The sequence below is a fragment of the Parasteatoda tepidariorum genome, chromosome 9 (genome assembly GCF_043381705.1).
Source record: "Parasteatoda tepidariorum isolate YZ-2023 chromosome 9, CAS_Ptep_4.0, whole genome shotgun sequence".
Classification (NCBI taxonomy): domain Eukaryota; kingdom Metazoa; phylum Arthropoda; class Arachnida; order Araneae; family Theridiidae; genus Parasteatoda; species Parasteatoda tepidariorum.
In genome coordinates this window covers 24,228,262-24,253,945 of record NC_092212.1, presented here as the reverse complement: position 1 = coordinate 24,253,945, position 25,684 = coordinate 24,228,262, and the positions used below count along the sequence as shown (strand labels likewise).

Sequence of the window (25,684 nt, the reverse complement as noted above, 5' to 3'; positions counted from 1 at the left end):
TAGTGTACGTTGTGACAACAATGCGTTGTAGTTTGGGGACAAAATTAATTAAATTAATTTTGGCAAAATTCATTTAATGAGAATCTCTATTTTTTGACAAACTTTTTTATGAAACAAATTAGCATTCAAATTTTAGAAATTTTTTACACCAGATTGCAAAATAAGCTTGTTTTGAAATTTAGTAAATATTATTTTTCTTCCTTAGCAGAACGCGGTACTTCTATTTTCTCTCGTTCTTCTTCTGTTTATTTCGAAATACACTCTATAACAAAAAAATCAACACACCAGGAAGGAGTTGTCCTATTGAAACGAAAATTGGTGGATAGGAAGACAATGTACAGAATAGTAAATGATTAAAATCTCAGAACAATTGAATAATTTATTGCAGAGTTACAGTAACAAGTTCAATAAGGTGTTGACCCACCTCGGCGTGGCATAGACCGATACAGCTCCCGAATAGCCTCTTGCGGTACTTCCTGCCAAATTAGATCCAATTGTCGAGCGAGGTTATCAACATTCCGTGCCAGATGCAATCGCCTTCCCATCATATCCCAGACAGGCTCGATGGGCCGTATGTGGTCTGGCATTGTCCATCTGAAGAACCAGCCCAGGGTCTGCAAAAGGAACAGGTCTTGGGATGTCGTCGACGTACCGCTGTGCAGTAAGTGTACCTCTAATGACGACAAAAGGGATCCGACTGTCGAAGGAAATGGCACCCCAGACCATAATGCCTTGTTGAGGGCCGGTGTGGAGTGCAATAGGGAAGGCAGGATCCCCCCTCTGCCCTGTGCGTCTCCAAACACGTCTTCGATGATCGTCAGGACACAGTTGGANCATGCGCACAACTGGTTCACTTTTTAAGCAGTCTGCGCGGACTACTTATAAAAGACCCTTGTGGAAACTTTTTGATGTAGGGGGTGATGGCAGAACGCGGTACTTCTATTTTCTCTCGTTCTTCTTCTGTTTATTTTTAAATAGTATCATATTTTTGGGGCACCCAAAATAAAGCTGCAGTATGAACTGTGGATTCCGGAAAAGTTTTCCGGCAAATATAATAATGATCTCCAAACAAAGTGTGATATTCATGCTTTAACAATAATAAATCAAACTTTAACATTCGAATGAATTTTTTTTTAATAATTTATGCAGACATGTTACCCTAAATACAATTTCAGTGAATAACATTTTTTCGTTGCTCACGTATTAAGTAAGTTCATAAAGGAAGTAAAAAAAGTGCCAAAGTTCATTGTTCAAAGTTAGTTAATTTATATTAGTTTTTTGAAATTTTACAGCTTCCAGAATTTTCTGGCTCCTTGGTTCAATTTTTGGATGTCTTCTGTTTACTTTCATAGTATTTGTGATCTGGTACAGAAGAAATACAAATACGTAAGTAACTTTTTTTAAGATTCAAGTATACATTCTGAGACTTTTTAGAATGTCTAGTTGGTAGTAAGTAGTATTCTGTTAGTATTATATTATATTAAAAACATCAATTTAAAAGAAATTTCTCTCCTTCGTGCTCTTTAAATGATCAATGCTCGCCTTTTATATAAAAATAATATAGCATATTTTTAAAAAACATGCATTTCTTCCAAATAAGTATTTAGTCTAAATAGCAAATGTTTCAAATAAACTAGGAAACTCACTTTTCATGAAAACGTTTAAAACAATGACATCCAAACTAATGCTGCTTCCCTTCAGTTTCCCTCGAATAAAATGAAACTAAAACTTTTCAATAGTACTTTTGCCAGAAAATATTTCTGGCCAATCCAGATAAATACTTAGGACAGAAAATTTTGGTCGATACAGCAACCTACGATATTCACGTATTCTAATTAGAAGCAAAAAAAAATTTATAAGATAAAATTATCTAATAACTATACAACTACATAATTTACTGACTCTTGTTGACTTACGAAATCTAGATTTGTTCATAATTCAAAACAGATCTCACAGGAATTGGACAAAAATGTCGAAACATTTCTATACTAACTCAATGTAAACAATTTTTTAGTCAGCAACGAAAGGTTTTGGAAACTCTTACGCAATTTGAAAGATCCTGCTTGAAGCTTTTAAGAATGGTGACTTTTTTACCTAAGTAAAATTGCATCGACCTAAGTGAATGTAGGAAGTTTTTACTCTTTTTCCAGTACCAGTTTAATTAAAAAAGCATTCTAATATACGTATTGCAATCCTACACAATGATTTGTTAATAGAGCAAACAATATTCGTACCTAAAAAAAGGTTTATAACTTCCTATTCCCTATTTTAACAATTCCACATTTTGCATGAGTAAATATAACACAATTTCTAAATAGTTTCAAGCCTGATCTTTCAAATCGTGCCATGTAAAATCTTCCAATACATATGCTGCTAAAATAAATATTGTCTAGATAAAGTTAGTATAAAAGTGCTCGCAAGTGTTTGTTCAACCCTTGTTCGCCAAGGTTCAACCCCTATAAATCACTATTCTTTTCCATTCCACTTCCAAAATGTGAAAATATGTTTTCGTAACCTTTCATAACCTAACCTATCGTCTCTAAGTAATTAATAAATGTATATCCTTCTTCTCATACCATTAAGATTGCATGTTAGTAAGCACTTAAAATTAATTCATTAGATCGAAAGTTATGTTTTAAATATGTAATTAATTATAAGATATAATATGCAATTATAAGGTCTGCTTTTTAATATGTGCTCTATTTGTAATAACTACAGTTTTTAAATCACTTAGAACTTTATCTCATTTTAAAACCTTCTTTTAATTACTCATTTTGCGTGTTGCCAAGCAGAGAATTATATTAATAAACTATACTCGGGTCGGGGTTAAGCAAATAAATTAATATACCATATTGCTGTTGTTACCAAACCGTCGTGATTCAGCACCAGCTAGATCAAACGGATGAGTTCGTGAACCTTGGCAAAATCAAGCACCAAACGCGCTTGCAAGGATAGGGCTTATAGTTCTAGATTCATTCAAGCAAGGGTGTGAACGGGAGTAGTTGGATTGTTCATGCACTTGGAACATGTTGGAAAGACCCTGCTTCCAGACTCGAAGGTTATTAAAGTGTTCTTACGGTTTAGGTGCTGTTAAGGCACTCTATTGGAAGGAATTTTCTTACAAGCAAACTTCTACAGTCTTAGTGAGCAGATTTTCTCGTAAATATCGTTTTGAAAAGAACCACGTGTTTAAAAGTTGTAGGAAAAAATTTGTAAGTTTCAGGCATTTATCTAAGAAATGATAAATGCCTGAACAAAACAATTATGGCTTTATAATTGGATCTGAAGTCTTGCTACTGTTACATTTTAAAATTCGCGTGATACTAAAATAAATAATGATTAATTGGGTATAGATAAACTTATGCTTTCAAACATTTTTATTAAGAAAACCAAACTTTTTAGCGTAGACTTCGGTATAAGCAGTCACTAACATTTTATACATCCCAGCTATATATCTTTAGAATATTTTTCAAAAAGAAGTCAAACTACGCGTACACGTTACGAATTACAAGTTAATATTTATTAGAGGAAGAAAAAAAAAGCTCTCTACTGGAAAAAGTGGGGCTGAAGGACCTGTTTGATTGCGGTTAGAAACAACGAGGAATTGAAAGGTAAATATTAGCACCCTCAAGCTTCATTAGACAAACTGGTTTTGAATGTTGTAGGTCAATGTTTTCTTCTACCAAAGCGGGATATGTTTCTGTCCGCCTTCTTTACTAGTGATTCTACTGGTTTTGAGAGCGTGGATCTAATATAAATGCTCATTCCCTAAAGAGTATACTTCATAGACTTCATTTCTGAGATGGATCTTAAATATATATGTTAAAAGTAGTCATTACGGAATAACTTTTACAGCAAAATACAGTGATTTGCATTCAATAATGTTGTAAAAGAATGCTACAATTACTTTCAAAATTATCATTTCAATTTATTGTACCATTTGATATTGATATATGTGTTTTTCTTTATCTTTAGAGAACGAGCACTACTATCTCGTGGTTTAGACAACCCGGTCTATGGACTTGATCTAGAAACTGTAAGCATATTCATTATGCATCTCAAAGCATATTCATTATGCATTTTTACTCCTTAACATACATGACGGAACATAATTTTTTAAATACCTTAGGTATCTACTAATATAAAGTTAAAAAGTGTATGCTCATTAGAGGTCATACAATTGTATTTAAGTTAAGAAAGAACAAAAACGTTAGAAAAACTGAAAATACAATTGAAGAAGACGTGAGACAACAGCATGAATGTAATAGGCGGATGAAGTTTGAAAGTATGTTATAGGTTATGTTTTCGGTTCCAACTTCCTCTTTAGTAATTCATGAGATTTTGATAGCCTTTTTGCGTTTCTCGTACATAAATATTTTTGTCATCTGATGTGTAGAATTTTTCGGACAAGGACCTTTAAAAATATATATTGAAAGTGATAACTAGGGAACATCCTGCATGTTTTTACAATCCTGCATGTTTTTACAAAAAAACTGCACATATTAAAGCGGTTAAAAGTTAATTTTTGAATGAGATAGAGCAGAAAGGTTTTCAAATTACTTACTTATTAGTAAGAGCAATATATTATTAAAATAATCTAAAATCGGTTTTTTAGAGACTGAAGCAGGTAAACTGTTATTTAAGCATCCGAATAATAGAAATAGGTTTTTGTTGTTGTTAATCTCTTCTTCTCCTTATTGGTCTCAATACGAGATTTTTAAATTCTATTTTTTTCCTCACTTAAATATTTAGTAGATACCCTGTGTGTATAATATCTTGAATTACTTTTTATCAAGGAATTCCAAAAATATCAGTTAAGAACTTATTAACTAAACTAATGATAAGGCTCCACTATCAGACCTTTTTTTATCGAGCTGTTCTCATGCGGTAGGAACGTAGCAATCTTATTTTTCAGCTCTAATGACAATTTAGTTTAAATTCAATTCATTGTAAAACGCATAGAGAAAATTTCAATGTTACGTTTTTCATAACTGTCATCAACTCTTTCTTCTGCTCTTCGAGCATGCTTTTTCATTATTATGGTTGTTATTGTACTTAAAAAAGGCGTAACAGCACGACTGCTGCTCATTTTTGAAAGAATAACAATAGCAATGAATAAAATGCTATTGTTGAATCAGCATTAATAAAATTAATATGTAGCGTAACTACCACTATAATTATTAAGCATTAATTAAATATTAAATATTAGCATATCAGTATTATATATGTATATAGTTCAGAAGTTTGTATATAATATTATTTAGCATTAATATATAATTTAGTATAAAACGTGTTTACTCCCTCACACGCTTGATATTTCACTTTTTTGTTATCTGCTAGGAAAAAGGAAAAAACTTTATTTATAGATAGATCGACATATTTCATTTTACTTTTCATTCCAATATAATTTTTCTAATATGATATTAACGAATAGTCCGAATTAGCCAATAGTTTTTATTATAATTGATATGTAATCTAATGTCTTAAAACTAAATGAAAAAAGTTTTAAGTGCTAGATTTTTTAAAGCAGAAAGTTATTTTGAATAAGCAGGGAATATTTTTTGCATATAGCTTAAGTAACAATAGAATTCAAAATTAGCAGTAGTTACTATTATGGTTCTCACATCGTAAGAAGTTTTTAATTATTATACGTCTTTGAAGGTTATGTTACTCAAAAAAAATTAAATATTACTCTTTGAAGCTCTTAGATGAGAAAAAATATAGCCACCTGAAATTTCGGATAAAAAGCTTATTGGGTTTTTTAATCTTGTCGTTAAATACTCGAAAAGTTAAAACGAGGCGATGCCTAAAAATTATTTTAAAAAATTTTAGAATCACGGGAACTTTCAATTTTTTGAGCTATGCCCAAAGTAAAAAGCTCCCAGGAGTAATTTATTAATAATGAATTAATGAATAAAAAATTATCCGACTGATATGTTACTACTTTAATGTAAGTATTTAATATTTAAAAAAAAATATTTCAATAACTATAGGCTTTGCTAACATAATATTGCCACCAGAAACTTCGGGTTAAAGTTTTATTGGTTTTTTAAATCCTGTCGTTAAATACTCGAAAAGTTAAAGCGAGACGATGCCTAAAAATTGTGTCAAAAAATTTTAGCATCACAGGAACTTTCCACTTTTTGACCTATGTCCAAAGTAAAAAGGTCCCCGACATAATTAAGTAATTCAAAATTATCCGTCTGATATGTTACGACTTAATGTGTATTTAATATAAAATAAATATTATTTCAATAACTATAGGCTTTGCTTACATATTTTTCAGGACAAGTTTGGGGAACTGAATTTACATATGCCTATTCGAAACTATGAAGTAAGTTTACAATACAAGTATATTTGTTTTTCTTTCTTTTTCAACAGCTTAAATAAGTTACAAAACAATAACGCTGTATCCTATTTGAAAAAAAAAAACATATATTATTTAATAGTTAGGAACTATACAAATTGTCCTTAAAATTCCAGTACTGATAACTCCGTCAACTGGGGTTACTTTTCACACCGAGGTAACTTTCCCGGTTCTCTAAAGAATTGTTACTCATTGGCCATTAAGAAATCTTAAAAATTTTAAAGATATTTTCTGTAATGTTGGCAAAAATATTGAAGCAGAATTGTTTTTAAATAAAATGCATTTTTATCCGTGGCCTGTTGCTGTCATATTCATGGGGGAGGGTTGTTTTCTAGATGCCATTGAAGGAGCGGTTGACCGCAGCCGCCAGTTCTGGCCCCTCGGAGCTATAAAAAATCTCCTGAAGTGGTTTCTTAAGTAGCAGCACACCGATCTTTAAGACATTTGCAGTAAAAATTGGACATTCAAAGATATGTTTTTGTGTTGGTTGGAAATCCGGACAGTTCTTGCAGTTGAAATATGATCTGTTTTTGTTGTCGTTGTTACTTATTCCACTTGGCCCAGAACAAGGCTAGACCAAGTCTAGAAGACCATTCACCGACAGAAAATCATATACCATCGCCGGTCCCTCCAAGATAAAATTCTTCTCTAGCCCCATACAGGACCGCAAATAATCAGGTGTAGCCTGGTGCACATTACATGTTAGGCATACAGGGAAAGTCTTTTGACACTGAACAAATGTTAGTCCGCTGGTATGACCACTGATTAGTCTTGTGATAGCTGTCTGTAGTTTCCTATCACCTTTTAGCTCCAGGGCAACCCCAGAACTATTTTGTTGATACCAATCATGACTAGGTGGAATCCTCCAAGTCCTGTTATTGTCGGCCTTTACTTTTGCATAGATTTCATTGTATGTTAGAAAGCCACTACTATCTATAGCATCATTAGAGCCCTCCTTGGCCAGTTCATCGGCCAGATCATTAAAGTAAGGATTTACGTGGGAGGGGATCTACTGTAAAGAATCCACTGAAATATGATCTTGTATTATCGGCATGAGTTTTCATGCCCTTATAATCCTTTGTCCTTAGTCTGGTTAATGTAAACCCGTTGCCTTCATCGGTAAAATTATGGATTAGTAATGATCTAAAAATATACATACAATAGAAGTACCTAATGTTGAAATGGAACAATGGCTTCTCGTAATATCTAAGCTAACCGAAAAGCCACTTTTAATTATTCCATTGTGCTACGGTATGGCTACTTATGCATTAGATCGCCGGAAGATCGTCAATCGAAGTCATCCTATCATAATAGTCAAAAACGTGCATCTAATAGCATGCGCAACTCTATTGCCTATACACGTTTCTAATAACATGCATTGAACTCTACTGCCTTAAAAAAGAAGATATAGCTTTTTTTCATGTTTATTATGTGCTAGTTGAATACCTGTTCTTCATACAGAATTTTAAAAAAAATATCGTATAGTTTGTCTATCTAAAGAACTCCCCTAGCCATTCGTCTAGAGTGATGGATGTGATTATGGTTACGAGGTTTAGCTATTTCAAGTATTACATATTAATAAATGTGGATCATTATTTAAGATAGGTTTTGATCGAGTCGGCGGGGCTAGAAAAAGGGAATATGAGGTTAGAGAGGCTCCCCTCTTTGAAATGCGCTATTTCTTGTTTCCATAGCCACAGATGGCCTTAGACTTCATGGCGAAGGGAGTTTTTTCGATAGACAAACTACAAATAATCCATCGGCCAATATTAATTAATTGTACGTCATCATTCAGAAAAATAAATGTACATAACGGCAAGAGTATTATTATTTGATGCCTTTCCCGCTATTTTTTCAGTTTTGTTAATTTTATGAAAGAAAATTTTCACAATTTAATTCGTCAAAAAGAGAGAGAGAAATAAATCTTATCATCATTCGGGATCTAAATGATCCTCTTAATCACGAACAACACATAATATTTTTTACCATGATAATTTACCATAATTAAACAATTATTCAACAACAGAAAAATTGCGTGTTATTTATATTTATAAGAACATGTTTAAAAAATTTAACTAAATGCAAGAATAAACATCTGGTGTCAAATAATTTTCAAAATACTAATTCGTTAACGTTACTCTGATAAGCCATCAACGGTGATTTTCCTTGTGTGTGTACAAGACAGAATAAAGATAAATAATAATTGAAAAAACGTGCCTCAGTAAAATTCGTCATTTTCTTAAGTAGAGCTATATGCTAGCATAATATCACTGTTATCTTTGAAAGAAAAATAAATAAATAAATAAGAAAAAATAAACAAAACGTTTGTTGTTTAAATTGCAACAATGCGTAGCTAAAGAGAATGCTTGTTTCTCACAGGTCAGTCACAAATGAAAAAAAAATTGGGGGCTAAAATTGCTCTTTGCACCTGCAATTTAAATTTCAGGATACTATAGCAAACGGTTCCGGAAGAGAAACACACAAACTCTACCTTTCATTATAAATAAATGTAATATCATGATATTTTCCTGTGTTTCGTATACACTTCTTAACTGGGACATCATGTGACGTCCGTCATAAGCCGGATATAACAGACGAAGTATTATATTAGGCATTCATAGTTAGGTTATCGTTAACTTACCGTCTGTGTTCGATTTATTTGCAGTTCCGTCGAAAAAATATACAACAACTCTTACTGATTTCGTGTAAAATTTAATATTTATATCTAAAGCGATCATAATTTAGACTTCTTATTTATTTTATGGATTTATAAATTTAATTAAAAATAATTTTAACCACCACGACATGTAAATAAATTAAACATATGTATGTATAAGTGCATGAGAATTGGACTATGTGGTTTTTGAACTTTTAACAAAAAATACTTTAATAACATATGTGCAAATATCCTATAAAGTTGTTTATATTTATATCATGATATTCGTTTTCCCTCCTCCGGTTTCTCGCTTTAGTTCATACAAAAACCTCTGGTTAACAATGTGTTAAAAGTGCTTTTAACCATTGAAATAAAATTAATCATAGTTGTGTTTCATGTCTTATATTCTCTCTATTTGTGTACTTGTTTTCATAATATTCCTTTTAACATCGTATTCAAAACTAAATAATTTAGTTAAATGCATATATGATATTTAAATATTTTTACCCCACAGCAATTTGGAGTCACTGGAATAGAAAATCCTTTGTACGACTTTAAATCTGAATTGAAGTAACAACTTGAAAAACCAACCTTTCAAGAAAAAGAAGAAAAGGAAAAAATTTCTAATATTAAAAACAATACTGGAGTGCAATCTCTTTCAATAAAGGTTTTTTTCCGACAGAGGGATTTAACAGAGATTATTTTAATAGTCCAATGTTTGTAAATAAATCTACCGTTTATGTTAAGTGTACTGTCTGAATTTTCTTCAAAATTATGGAAACATCCATACTAAATCTATACAAACAATCTTTCTTTTTGCAGGAAATGTTTTGGAAGATTTTTTACGGCAAAACTGTTGGCACAAACTAAAAGATCAACCATGAAGCTTTTAAAAATGTCATTTTAACCCACGGATCGGAACATGATGAAGAGAAGTTAATAACTTCATTTCAGCTTCAATACAAGCAAATTTAAAATCCTTTTATAGAATTACAATATTTATATCAGAATACTTTTTTAATTCTAGTAATATTGCAAAAGGAAATCAGCTTATTTCGAGAGCTCAGTTTGGGCAATGGGAATTTTACACAGGTAAAAAGAACACCGTTTCTAAAAGCTTCAAACGAGATTTTTCAAATTGTGCAAACATTTTGCCTAATCTTCCAAAACGTTTGCTTCAAAATGAATAATTGTTTACAATAAGTTAATATAGAAGTGTTTCCATAATTTTATCGAACCCCTCTACCTTCCAACTTTTGCGATTTTTACGAATGATGTCTATTAATAGTAGTATCAATTTATATATTTTATATTACATAAGCAATATATATATATATATATTCCTTAATTGCCAATAACTTTAATGCTTTTACTTTGTCTTTTAAGTACCACTATGCAAAATTTTAACAAAAATCGTAAAAGTAATCAGCTATGTAATTTTCTCATAGCATCACGTCTTAGAATTTAAACCCTGTACACGATTTTTTTAAATGAAAAACTATCTAGGCTTCTTAACAAGGAAACCAGTTTGCGCCTTAGAGAAATTCTATGTAATTCATTTAAAAACAAGAACAAAAATAATGAAAAAGAAAATATGTCCCAACAAATATTAAATATTACTTCAGAGTTGCACTATCTTAAAAAAAATTTTAATTACTGCAAAATTCAGAAAAATATCGATGTTTTAAGCTATTCGTATGAACCGAAAATTGTTCTCACTTTAAATAAAATGTACTTCAGTAAAAAAAAAGAGAGAGAGAGAGAGAGAAAGCAAAAGGAAACCTACAGATGGTTAATAAAATACTAGAAACACCGCTAAACTAACTCGATGAAAACAATCCTTCTTTATGCAGCTAATGATTTCAAAAATTGTACGTAACAAAAATTTTAGCACAAATTAAAGATTTCAGAAATTATACGATATTTTTGCCCTTGCAAAATTTGGATCGAAATTCTGAAACCACTTTTTTTTTTCAGACTGAGTAAATTTATGGATACTCCACTCCTTCATCTATAACAGCGGCCTTTGGTGACTGTGATAGTCCGATACTATTTTAATAGGATTAAAATATTTGAATGAGTATTTTTTTTTAATTATAGTGGTAATAAAAACTAAAAAAAATAAATAATAATTTTCTAAGGTTATCTTGGTCGACTCAAATTTTGCAAGGGTAAAATAAACACCATTTCTAAAAGCTTCAAACATGACTCTCTTGATAGTGCTAACAATTTTGCCATGAAAAATTTGCCTGGACATTTGCTGCTCGAAGAAAAATTGTTTACATTGAGTTAGCATAGAATTTGTTTTCATAACGACCTATAAATAACTTTTGGCTAATAATCAGGTTAACTCCGTACTAAGAGTCAATGTTATTGGTTTGAGGGTTTGGCTTTAAATATGCTAATTAATTTGAGCAGGTTATGTTTTAAGCTATGAAATCAGACACAAAAATGCACTTTCTCCAAAAGAACATGCATTTTTTTCCAACGAATTTGAATTTTGATCCTAAAAATACGGAAGGGGGTAGCCCCAATTTATAAAATAGGGTACAAATAGTTAGGTTGAAGAATATTCGAAAAATTAGTCCCTTTATGTTAATAATAACTATGGAAAATAGCTTTTTCATTTCTTTTTTCTATTGCACTGATCTTGGATATTTTCTCGTCATTGTTTTAAATTCTGCAATTGATTTCTCTCTACAAGCATACAAGCTACAGTTTTTATGCAATTTAATAACATTTTCGTTTTTTTTAATTCACTTAAGGTAATGATATAGGACCTCACATTTTTTTTCTTCTCTTTTTTTTACATGGACCAGTAAGGTCTATGTTTTCCACTCCAGCCAATTCCCACTTAAGACTTATTCTTTATACTATCCCGGATCCGGAACTTCGATCCGTTATTACAGACTTTCTTCCCAAATTCCTGAATATCTGTGATGAAAAGGCAGATAGCCTATTCCCTTAAAATTGTGATGAGGCTCAAAATTGTTGAGATATGTCTTCGGATCATCCTCAGAGGTGTTTCCCAGGCCGTCGCCAAAAGTCAATTGTACAGCTCTAGCGAGACGCAAATAAATTGCCTACCTGCTTATTATAGGTCTGTGGTAGCTCAGCTCCTTTTCTGAAGGTTCAGGGTTCGATCCTTGACTCCACTTGCACCCACTGAGTACATGTGATATACATGCTCGTAAAATCTGTGGAATCGAAGGTCCTGTGGTTGATCGCTGAGTAGTACTATGGGTACTGGGATCTGGAGAAAATTGCTTTACCCTTCAGATCTATGTCTAAATGGAAGAACTGGAATCATAAAGTTGTAACGGCATAATTTTTGTTCATCCTGAGGGATATTTCTGTCGCCAATAGCCCGCCGTTCAGCTCAAGTGCGACGTAAATAAAGTACCTACATGCTCATTATAGTGCATTCTCACGTCAATTCGATTCGCCGCGTGCAAAGTGTTTATAACACTGGAGGTTTATACGAAAACTTCATGCACCTTTGATCGTCTTCAAGAAAAATAGAGAATCTGATTGGTGAGTTTTTCGAGCAAGAATATATTTCACTAATCAACATTTTCCCACGTCTGCGATCGCAGGTGCGTGAACCACATGCGTGAATGCAAGTGCGTAACTCAATCGTCGATCCGACTGCATAAAAAATGCCAGTAAAAATAGTTCCAATTTTCATCGTTATCATAATCGTTCTAAATCAAAAATAAACTTTATGAGATTTCTTTACGTTTCTAACTGTTAGACTTAAATTAATAATAAAATTAGTAACGTTTATCAGTATTGCACAATGTGATTGAGTACAGTGATAATTATTTTTTACATGGATATGAACAGCAATGATATTTCTTATATTGAAGGTATCGGGAATGAAGTCGTAATCTTTTTGACAGGATTATTTGCTGTTTCCTTAATTACATTTTTAATTTACAAAAGGTTAGATTTTTCTTACATTTGAATGATTTGTTTGCAACATTCAATTTTTTTTTATATGAAAATGTCTAAATTATAAGGTGAATAATATTGTATATTCTTAAAATTTGTAAAATGAAACTATTTATTAGAATGAATTTCTTAATCAAGTCTTTTTCCTGATTCATGATTTTAATTTCATAAATAAACTGGTTCAAAGATGAATCGCAGGCCGTCATCAACAACTGAATTATACTGATCTAGTACGACATTAACAAGGTTTATAATCTTATGTAATATTTTTACATAACAATAAATATGAATTTTGAGTAACGTATTGACTTAAAAGTTTCTTTATAGCATAATTAACTCATTAGTTCTTCGATGTTGTTTTATTAATTCTTTTTTATTGTATTAAATAAAAATTACAGAAAACAAAATACTAAATTTTTCCTAAAGAAAATAGATACACTCTTTACTGTAACTAAAGAAACATACACATATAGTAGTTTAATCTAGTTTTTTCATTTTGCTGAAATGTCAATAATATTTTGTTCGCCTTGAAAAAGAAACCATGTGAAAAAGTAATATATAAATACTAATTCTACTCCCTTCAGTGTAATCTTTAAATGACCAGTTGCAGTCCATTCAATATTATTTTGAATAATTACCACTTGCACTCTACTCAATCAGGAGTGTGCTTAAGGTTTTGCATTTTAAGGTTAGTGACTGCACAAAACATTGAGGCATTTTATCAGGGTTCATAAAAATCATGTTTTGTTTAAAAAACATATTATCAATAATTAGATTTTTTTTTTAAACTCTTCAAGTTTACAATCGAAACTCTTTGGATACCATATGGCAGAAATAAATTAAATTAAGAATCTAGAACAATTTGATTGTTGAAAAAAATAGTAATTTTAAGTCACTGTGTTTCATTTCATTGCCATGTATTTTTTTAGTTTTGTTGTATTATAGAGTGTTTGTTTTACAGTTTCACAAATTCTGCATATAATAGCGTTAATAATTACCAGCACATCAATGAAGCAAGACGGCTTAATTTGGTGAACAATAACAATACTAGTGGTGATCCAGGTAACTCTAATATGACCAACCGTCCTCGTCATTTTAGTCCTGATCAGATTTGTCCAGTGTGCCTAGCAAGACCTAATTATCCAGTTGAAACAAACTGTGGACATCTTTTTTGTGGTATTGTGAATATTGTACAGTTGTTTCTTAATTATATTGTCAGGGGTCTGTCCAGGGGCCTTACCTTCACAAATTCAACTTTAGAAAAAACAATATTTTTTCTTGAAATTTTATTTTTGTATCCCGCAAAAATGATCAACCATATTTTTACCACATTTTTTTGTTGATTTTTTAAAATAATTTTTAATTTTCACAAATTATTGCTAAATTTTCGCAAACTTTAATTTTTCGCAAAAAACAAAATTTTACCTCACAAAACTCCTAGACAGACCCCTGATAGTGATATTATTAACATGTTTCATAAAATCATAATAACTATTTTCGCCTATGGTTCATCCCTTATTGTCCTATTGTTTGGAATTGAATTTTATTATACTTATCTAAATGTAAAATGCAAAAATAAATACGGCTAATTATTTTTATGAATGTAACGAATTACTTTGTTGTATAGTGTGAATCGTCTACTACTCTTTTTTGTGTTGTTAAATTCTACATTCAGTTTAGTTCTATTATTAATTTGATTTTAAACATTTGTTTCCTTACACTTTTTATATTGTAATTTAATTTTATTGCTAATGTATCTTCAATGTAAGATGTCTTAATAAATGTATTGAAGTGCATTTATATTGTTATATTTTTCCTTTTAAGAAAAGTTATTGTATAAATAATTATTTAAATATAACAATAAATTGAAGAGTGTTAACTTATTCGTTTAAAAATTTCTTTAGCATGTAAAAGTAAATTACTAGCATGTCTTTGTTCTCATAAATTGAAATGATATGCTTAATAGACAAGCAGGAATTCCAACTACTGTGTTTTTTACTTTTCTTTATATAATTAAACTTTTTATGACTACTTGCTGAAAAATCACAGAAAGCTTTTTAAAACTTTAAAAAAATGTTTAAAGTTTATAATGCACGATGTCTTGTTTTAATAACATTAGTAAATTTTGGAATATAACCTTTTTTTTTTCCATGTGTGAGAGAATTTATTTATTTAATTAAATTCCAAGAACCATTGTTTTTAAAACATATTGATTGTTATCAGTTAACTTGAATAAGTTTTTAATATATTTGATTTATTGAATAATTTTATTTATAGATGTGATTTATGCATTGTGTATTAAATTTAATATGCAAATATGTTACTGCTCAGCTATCTTTCATTTTAATATCACTTAGAAAAACTATCTGTTTCCAATATAAAATAGCTGTTCAGCTACAGAAAAGTACTTTAACAAATTTTCATTCATAATGATAACATTTTATTATAGCATTTATTTATTTTTTTAAAAGAAACTTTTTTCTAAAGTTTAAGTTTTTCAAATAAAACTTCGATCAAAGAGAAAATCAAGAATGAATTATTAAAATTCTAATCTGAATTGTTAAAAAAAACTAATTGCTAACTAACGAAAAAAACAAAAACTGACTAACACTGATTGTATACTTTTTCTTATAGCTCAATGTGTAATTACATATTGGAGGCATGGAAATTGGATTGGAGCTATTAAATGTCCTGTTTGCCGTGCAGTGGTAAATATTTGTCGCTTTTTATAGTTTTTTTTTTGTTTAAAAATTTTAGTTCACAATATATATATATATATAGATATCTTTTTTGTAATAAATTGAAAAAGAGGCTTTCTAAATATGTCATCAGAGGCTTACAAAATGAGATTAATAAATTCAATCAGCGGTACGTTTATATTATGGACCAGTTTTCCGTTTTAAGTTCGTAAGAAAAGAATGCTTATTTTGTGAGACCAAATAAACTTAATAAATACAGTTTTTAAATTTTTGTAAATTAATGCAATTAAAGCTTTGCAAAACATTTTTTCTTTATGTAAATAAATAATAAATTTGTTAATGATAGAATTTTTTTTTGTAATTTTATATTTTTGCATTAAGTATATCATAATATTAAAACTAAAAATTTACTTTACAGATTTGAATAAAAAATTACAGAAAATGAGTAATATGCGTAATTATAATTATTCTCTGCTTTTTATAAAGAAACACTGACAAAAAACAAAATGCATTTTTTGTTTTAGATATCAAAAAATTTCCTTAAATTAAAAATATCCTTTGTATTTAAAGGGGAATTTTGCTCTGTAACATTTTTCCTTACTAAATTTTTTTTAATGTATAATTGTATTAAAACATGCATGATTTTTATTCAAATTAAAATTATGCATCAATTGTACCAATTTTTTTTTATACTTTCAAAAGCAACTTTTCAATAATAAGGATTATCTTTTAAAATTTTTGTCCCGCAGTGGACTGATTGTTAAGACACGGTTCCCAGCAGATCACCGAAGTCAAGCATCACTGGCTGCGGACAGTGTGCGGGTGGGTGACCTCTTGGATCAGTGTGCTTCGGGACCGAAGGTGTGCGGTATTGGTTCTCGTTAAATTGTTCTACCGTAAAGTGCTCGACTTCGCATGCAGGTCGTCGGGCTACCGAAGCGGGGGTGCCATTCCCTCTGCAGAGGATCAAAATTGTTATGGCATGTCTTCGGATCATCCTCAGGGATGTTTCTCAGACCGTCGCCAATAGCCCATTGTGTAGCTCTAGTGTGACGTAAATGAACAACAGTAACAGTAAAAGTTGTTATGTTTACAAAATTGTATATTAACTGATATAAGGTCATTTTTTTCCCTCTCTTGTAAAATTGTGTTGGTGTTTTTTTTATGTTTATTAATTATCATTAGATTATTGTTGCTGTGTAAGTAAAAGTGAAACTTCCTTGCCATGTTTAATTTTTTCATTAAATTATTTTTTATTTCTTTATACATTGATTATTAATTATACTGTACTTTTAAAGAAAAATTTGTTATAAGAGTAAACTTTAAAGGAATATATTTTTTTAAAGGTTACAGCTATTATGCCTTGCTTCAGACCTGAGCAAGTGCAAAGTTCTCCTGAAGGTACAAGGATTGTGAATGAGGTCAATGACTACAATCGACGTTATTCTGGAGAACCTAGGCCAGTAAGTTCATCATTAATGTCAATTAACTAGAAAAGCAAATCTAACTACTTGTTAATTTATCAATATTCTGTAAAAGGTGAAAACTGTTTTATCTGCTGATTATTTATGTGTGTAAAAAGGTAAAAAAAAAGTTTTATCTGCTGAATATTTTAATGTGTAAGCCAATAATTTTTTTAAAACTAATTTTAATGTTAAAGTTGCTTTTATATGCTGACTAGTAGTCCTAATACTCCTAATGAAAAATATTTTGTTCTGATTCTAAATTTTTTTACCAACTTTTAAAATACTGTAAATTAGATTATTTGACACCATTAATTGTTTTTTAATCATCAGAGTAAAAACAATAATATTGCCTTGCAAATATTTGCGGAAAACTAGCAAGTTCTGTTTAAACAGCCAATGGAGCTAACTTTGAATCTCAGAATCTTTTGATCAAGTGACAGATTTCTTGAGCATAGTTTCCGCTTGAGGAAATAATTCTTTATTTGGTAAAAATTTCATATTCAATGATCAAAATAATTTTGCAAAATATATATATATATCATTTAGATATATATATCAATATATATATATAAATATATATATATATATTATCAAAAAATATATATATAAAATATATAAAACTTAACAAAAATAATCCTAAAACTTTAGGACTATTCCTGCAGCACCAGGGTTGAAAAAAAGCAGAAATTTTCTGTAAAAAGACAAGGCACCTGCTTGTTAATAAAAAAAAAACTGGTTTAAAGAAAAACTCATTTTTTTAATATCTTACTATTCAAATAAGCATAAATCAAAAGTTGTTTTATTGATACTTAATGTAAATAATATATATTAGTTTTGATTTTTATTTAAAAGTATGCATTAGTTCTCTGATATTGCAACTAACTGCAATTATTTTAAAGTTATGCATATAATAGCACAATAATTTGAAAGATACTAGTATGCCATTAAACTTCAAAATCTTGATATATTATTTCTTAAAATTAAATTTCGTGCACAGAGTTGATATGAATGCGTAATTGTAATATATATTTTTTGGAAAAACTACTCTTGTAGCAACCAAGCGATGCCCTGTGGTGCCACCTATGTCCTCACCACCGAGACTCAGTTCAAGTTCAGATATGAAACCTTAAACATGACTTTTCCCCTATTCCCGAGTTTTCTTAAATTTTAATTCTTTCTTTTACTTCAAATGTAATATATGTTGTATCTGTGGTTATTAATTAAAATTCTTTATTAAGTGTACTTTTAGTCACTTTTATCGTAATTTACCATTAATTTGAGCTAGCCGATATTCCGTTACAATACACTCTGCATAGAATAATAATGCACCATATGCCGCTCAATAAGATCACATTTGATTTTATAAACTAGTACTATGCCTACTGCTTATTATAATCGCTTTTGTTATGAGGCTTCGTCTTTTTTTTTTTTTTTTACTGTTATTTTATAAAGTAGTATATCTAAACTTATTAATAAAAAGGTTTAAACTTTTCAATTACTGTAAAAGCTGGAGTAATTGGAATTTACAGAACTTGCTTATTATATATTAATAGACTTGTCTACTTATTTAAATTGTATCTTTTTATTTTAGTGGCTGGATTACTTATGGGATTTGCCAACTCTGCTCAGACATGCTGGATCAGAATTTTTCTCTTTTGGAGGAATAATGTACATGTTTCGACTACGTATTTTGCTCTGTTTTGTAGCCGCCATTATGTACCTCATTTCTCCGCTAGACATGATTCCTGAGGCTGTATTTGGAATTTTAGGTCTACTGGATGATATGTTTGTTCTTTTATTAGTTGCAATATATGTCACAGTTATATACAGAAGATTTTTGGCCACTAGGTGGGAAAATCAACAGACTCAAAATTGAAAGTTCTCAAATGTGATATGATATGATAGCTGATAAAATTTTAAATGTATTTATCAGTTCACATTCTGTTTTGTCGTGTGTTTTAAGATTAGGTTTTGTTCAAAAGAAAAGTGTTATTTGGTGTGAATGAGTCTGATTTTGTGTGTAGAAAACTGTTATTTAAAAAATTGTTTTTATAATGCTTGATTGAGAATTTTTTAATTTCGAAAGTTTTTATGTGTTTTAAGTTCTTTAAAATATGCCACTTTTACTGTTTTCCTTTTTAAGTAGCTAAGCTATGTACAAACATGACTGTAATGATAAATATTTTGTGTAATGTCAGCTACTGTGTAGCTATTACTAAAAGTTATTAAAATAAGTGATCAAAACTGTAAATATTATATTTTTTAAAAATAAAACATTGAATTTAAAATACTTTAACTCAGCATGTTTATTTTTAGATAAGAATTCCACATTACCCCTTTGACTCACTGATGACTCAGTGTTCCAAGGTATCCCAAACTTTGGAACATGGGGATGTTATGGTTGGTGGTGATTACCAAGGGAGTTGCTGCATGACAGTGATGTTTTGTAACTCATTAAAAGTCAAAAAGGAAGAGGTCACATTTATTTTAAAAACATGATCCCTTTGGTTTTAAAAATCACATTATCCTGTTACAAAAGCATTATTGGATTATTTGTACATCAATACATTTTTTATATTAAATTAAATAGACAATTAATGTAGTACTCTTAAGGAACATGAATTTGCAATAGCCTTAAAAAATTACAAATGTCAAAGTCCACAGTTGATCTATTAATTCAATTTTTATTGACTACGTAAAAATGTGGGGAACTGTAAGCTTTTGCGAAAATGTTTTTGATATTCTATGAATTGAAAGCAAAATTTCTCAGTTGTTCGCTATAAGCCTCTAAAATAACATCTAAATGTGAGTTCAGACAAAACCATTAAAAAAGTTCACTACAGCCAAGCGCTCACAATGAAGGGGTCTTTTCACAATTTAAGTGTCTTGATTTCGCAAAATTCATTAATAAGGAAATGAAAAGTTTCTATTTGCAAAATTTCCATCAATCTAGGAAAATATTTCCTCATATTCCAAGACCACTTTCATATTAATTCATGGTGCATAGCGTTTTTAAAAAGTGCTTATTTTTGTTTTTTAAAAGCCCTTAAAGGTGCTTTTTTCATAGGGTGTTTTTAAAAAGTGCTAAATTTTCCAATTTCGAAAAGATTTTTTTCTTTACCGTGCCCATTTTCTCCATGCATTATGCAAAAATGTGCTTTTCACATTGTTGTATTCAACGTTTTCACACTTCATTCAACACCAGTCTATTTCGGCTTACCGTTGGTCGGTAGCGTATGACTATGCTAATCGTTTTACGTGTTAATTGAAATACTTGCTGTCTCGTGTGCAACTCTGCTGCAGTTTGCAAGATATTCTCAATTTTAGACTTCCTTTTCCACCCACTGAGATCAAACTGAAAAATCTCTTGATCATTTCATAATGGCTAATGTAATAAAAAAAAGGAGTTCTTTGTCAGAAGCTAGTTATTTTATCATGATCTTTTTAAGTATTTGAAAATTATTTTTCATTTTGTTAAAATATATAGTGCTTATAGAGTACTTATTTTTTGTTCAAACATTTGGCTACGCATTATATTTTGTGTAGATAATGTATACGCTTAAAAAAAAAGAAAAAGGATTGCTGTTGATCTCCCAGTCTGCTCACGGTGCGTTGAGGATTAAAAAGTAAACCCCTTAAAACTGTCTTAAAGGGAATATTACTATAAAAACTTCCATGCACTATGGGTGGGATTATATAATTTTACGTATTCAAATAAGTTGCATTTCATGTAAATGAGAAACAAAAGTCATTAAATGTGCATACTCCTAAACTTTTAGAAATTTTAAATTCATTTTATTTTAATCTGTACTCAAAAATTCAAAGAATAGGTTTATTTGTATTTAATTCAAAAGCTTGCACTTTTTCGCAGAAATGAAACTTAACATATAGCGCAGAATTCCCTAACACTAGATTGCCCAAGGAAGTCATTTTGACTAATTAATTTCAATTAGAGAAACCATGATATATAAAACACAATTTCTTAGAATTTTGTGGAACATATATTTTTTTATTCTAATATTATAATAAATAAATTAATTTTGTAATAATAAATTAATATTAAATAAATTTCTTTACACATTAGTTATTCTTCACAATCCAGTCATTTTGACTGCTTTTGGGCAATATAGGTATATTACTAAGTTTCAGTCTTTCTAGAGTTAACATGTGAATTTAATATCTTTCCCAAACATGAAATAGTATTTTCCAGATTCCATGTCCTCGATAACGTTGTCATTTTTTCATTCGAATAGTTTAAATTTTAATAAACTGTGTACAAATGTAATTATTTTTAAGTTCTCTGGCCTAATATCATTTTAAATAAAGATCTACTAACAAAGGCAAAATTATCACACATTCATAAAGAAATTTTTAAGAGAAGAAGGAGATGGGCTGAACATACCCTTAGTTTAAAACGCAATAGCACTACTAACATTGTACTTACTAGGGCACCTGATGGTAAACGTTAAAAAAGAAGACTGAGACTTATTTGGCAAAGAAACATGCACCAAGATCTGTGCAAAACAAAACTAATTTTTATGTGAGGAGGCTAGCTCAGGGCAGGTGGGTCTGGAAAGACTTGAAACCTTGTATCTCAGCTGGCGCATAAAGGATAAGGAAGTTGTAAAAGTAGTTCAATTTTCACTGCGTCGGGATCTGTCAATTCACGTGTATTGCATTAAAACGATTTTAAATTCTCGTCATTTATGACATTTCTATTTAATATATTGGTCAGCGGTTCAGTTTCATACAGGCGGTAACTTGCATACGCATGTAAAATTGTGGAGTAAGTTTAAGTACTAATTCTGAATAAGCTTACACAGTAAAGAAAACTTTATAAAGAACGAAAAAAAAATTTATCTTTTTTGAAAACTAGTTTTATGAATCGAACCAAAAAAAGAGTTAATTAAAATATTGATTTCGTTTTTCGCACATCACTATTGATTAATATCATTCGTAAAATAAATGTTATGAAAAAAAATTATAAAAAAGTTCGCTGAAAGTGAAGATTTATTCTGCTTTTGGTAAATGAATAGCACATAAAATAAGAAAAAATAAAGTTCCTAATTTCCATTTTATTCATCACTTCTTCAAAAGTGTGAAGATTTGAATTGGATTGACAAATAAAAAACAGAGTAAGAAATATTGTTCCTGATAACATTTTTAATTACTTGTACTAGTGTGTGAAACCTTAATACTTCAGAATTTGCAAATCTGGATTATGCATGTGATATAAGTTATGTACCTAACACATAGTTGCATCTTCAATTTACTTTGATATTTCAAACCTTTGGAATTTTATTTCTATAAACATCTTAGTTAAAAATTTACGATCTTTAAAAAAAAAAATTTCCTGTATTAAGACTACAGAATTTTTTTTTAAGTATAAAATACTCGAGAATGGTTGATATGCCATCTACGCCAAGCGTAGAAAATTTCCTGTATTAAGACTACAGAATTTTTTTTTAAGTATAAAATACTCGAGAATGATTGATATGCCATCCACGCCAAGCGGTTAAAGCAGTCGATCACCTCCCAAACATGCAGTGCATGAAGGCTCAGTATTAGTATCTAATTGAAAACAAGTCAGTTTTCAATCGTACCTTGACTTGCAATGCAATGGAATGGAACAACAGTTAATATTAGTGTGGAAGGTAATGTTATAAGACTGTTTGAGTTAAATGTAAGAAGACCGTTACAGTGGATCCATATGTCAGTTGTGAGCCAATGAGCTACTCTTTTACCCTATTTGTTACAACATCTAAATGGAAATACTACAGGTCTTTTACATGTGATCGAATAAGGAAATTTTTCAGAAGTTAGCAACGATCAGCCCCGCAAGTGGGCTGATCGTAAAGACACGATTCCCAGTAAAACACCGAAGTTAAGCATGGCTCTGGTCAGTAAGCGGGTGGGTGTCCATTTTGATCAGCCTGCGCAGTGTGCGCTCCTTGTTAAACTGTTCTACCGTAAATTGCTAGACTTCACGCACAGGTCGTCGGGCTACCGAACAGGAGAACCATCCCCTCTGCAGAATATCAATATTGCGATGGCATGTCTTTGAATCATCCTCGGGGAAGATTTCCCAAACCATCGCCCATTGTGCAGCTCTCGTGCGACGTAAATAAAGTACTTGCCAATTGTCAAGTTTAATAAAATTGCTACTGTTCTGCCTAAAGTAGATGCAGATGGGCTTAGAACTGATCAAAAATATTTGTTTTTCAAGCTGTATACTTCAGAAAAAGTCCAAAAACAATGTGAATGTCTAAACCAGGTCTCATATGAGGTGACCTGCAACAACTAACATAAAGCTACGTCTATATATTAGTACAAAAGCGCCATCAATTGAAATGTGTGATGCTGTGGAATATACTGTAAAAGCGCATGCATAGGTTTGGATTCTCACTAAAACTGAGCCTTTACGCTCAGCCAGTGCACAGCATCTGTACAAAGTTATTTACAACTCAAAATATCTACGCAATGATCTGAAATTAGTAGTGAATCCTGTAATCTAAACAATTGTTTATGACCATCCAGCAAACGTACTGATAGCCAAGATCAACGTCAAACTATCGTTTGTGAGTAAATTAAGCTTCAAAAGAGTTCCAGAAAGTACATAGGCAAAACAAATGAAACTCTTCTCTATTTTTTTGATTCCACCTCTTGATTTTAAAACAAATGACAACGATCAATTGGCAAAATTGTTTCCTTACGTAGCCTCCAAGGGCTAAGCATATGCTCACTGTGGAACTTGAGAAAATGGCTGAAACGAATGAATTTATTCAAAATAAATCGTGTAATCTACCTTCTATACACAAGCAGTTAAGTTAGTGACTGGAGCCTCTTCATCTGTCTGTGGAGGAAAAAGCCATGTCGTGGCAATTGAAAAGGTTATAGCTTTCAATTTTTAATTGATTAAAATTAGCACGAAGTTTAGAGACGATTCTAGTCGATAGCAACCAGAGCATCATATATTACATATACACTAAAACTTGTCTATAATGATACAGTAGGGACATATGGACAAGTAAAATTAAATGGTCATTGATGTTTGTACCATCAACAATACATAAAATCATCAATGCAGCAATCATAATTCTAGAGGGGGTTGCAAAGCGTACAGCCTTGTTAGTCGGTTTTTGTTCATTTCCACATGGTTTTTCAATTCACAATATCTTTAATATGATGTTATTACACTGCACGAATTTTGTATTTCAGTTATCACTTTTTGAACTACTGGATTACCCCACATCGTAAACACAAATTTTCCAATCTTTTTTTTTTTTGGAATTACATATGACACACTGTTATTAAGACATTCTAACTTTGCCTTTGAGTAACCACTATTAGTAAACGATTTATTCAAAATTCACTTGACACGCCTGATTCCATTGTAATTTAGAGTTTTACGATCATTTACTTTGAATAACTATTACAATGTTTCTGTAATGAAAAAATAATAATTCATTAATTTTGAAATGAAAAGACAATGAGTATTGAAGCTAAACATTTTTGCCACAGGTAAAATATTATATGGTCCCGACATTCACCCTATTTAACAAATCAAAGAGAATTTTTAAATGCAACTATTTTCAAATTAATTAAAAAAATATATAAAATACATTATTTTGAATTGACAAATCTATAACACATAAGATTTCTTACTGTATTCGCATAATTTAAAATAGTGAGAAGTCTTCCAATTCATACCCTGCCATTAAAAATTGAGTTTTCCATAAAATAATTCAAGAGAACTGCAAATTTTTAGAACAAATCCAATAAAAAGCTTTAAATATTTCATACAATTTGAGTGCAATAATCCTTTCAAATGAATCCAGCCAATTAAGCAGACCCAGAAATAATTAATCCATCAGGTAAAATTATTGGTGCTTTCGTATGGTATAAAACTATGGTAAACAGAAACAGATTGTGGCTCAATGAGTTTTACAAAAGTTTAAAGGAACACTGAGAACAACAACGTTTTTGTTATAGAACAAATTCAATATAATCAGACTACAATAAAAAGCTTTAAATATTTTATACAATTCGCAGATGGTCTCTCAGACATTTCAACTCTCTAAAATTTTAAAAGATCTCAGTTCTCGTTAAATCAAATTAATCAAAGGGGAGTGAAAATTTCGTAGTAATGATTGTTGGTTGCTCTTTGAGTGCAATAATCCTATCTAATGAATCCAGCTGAGTACACGGGCTGGCAGAAAGTAATTAATCCATTGTGTAAAATGATTGGTGCTTTTTGTATGGTATGAAACTATGCTAAACAGGAACAGATTGTGGCTCAATGAGTTTTACAAACGTTTAACAGAATGCTGAGAAAAACCACATTTTCTTTAAAAAAATTTATGGCGACAATCGACAAGGCAAAGAAAAAATCTCATTTTGGAAAAAGAAAATTTTTTTTTTTCTGTGTTGGAGAATTGTACGTTCCTAAGAACAAGTCATAACTTATTTTTCCTGTTCCCTTTGCAATTTTTGGGATACTTGACCTGTCATAACGTTTAAGCAAAATTCACTGGACAAATAA

At 30.4% G+C, this 25,684-nt stretch overlaps 2 protein-coding genes across 2 annotated transcripts in view; both read left to right on the top strand.

The window, feature by feature from the left end:
• LOC107438594 (MAM and LDL-receptor class A domain-containing protein 1) overlaps positions 1–9,765 on the top strand; it is a 184,169-nt gene extending 174,404 nt beyond the window's left edge. Inside the window, exons 67-70 of the mRNA XM_071185593.1 lie at positions 1,293–1,386; positions 3,976–4,036; positions 6,287–6,334; positions 9,538–9,765. Coding sequence (XP_071041694.1) covers positions 1,293–1,386; positions 3,976–4,036; positions 6,287–6,334; positions 9,538–9,597 — 263 coding nt within the window. The 3' untranslated portion in view covers positions 9,598–9,765. The remainder of the gene's footprint in view (positions 1–1,292; positions 1,387–3,975; positions 4,037–6,286; positions 6,335–9,537) is intronic.
• Positions 9,766–12,716: 2,951 nt separating this feature from the next.
• Positions 12,717–19,438, top strand: LOC107443211 (E3 ubiquitin-protein ligase RNF170). The gene is made up of 5 exons (XM_016057004.3): positions 12,717–12,968; positions 13,939–14,153; positions 15,612–15,685; positions 17,023–17,139; positions 18,734–19,438. The coding sequence occupies exons 1-5, from the start codon at positions 12,856–12,858 to the stop codon at positions 19,016–19,018; spliced, it is 804 nt and encodes a 267-aa protein (XP_015912490.1). The 5' UTR covers positions 12,717–12,855; the 3' UTR covers positions 19,019–19,438.
• The last annotated feature ends 6,246 nt before the right edge of the window (positions 19,439–25,684 follow it).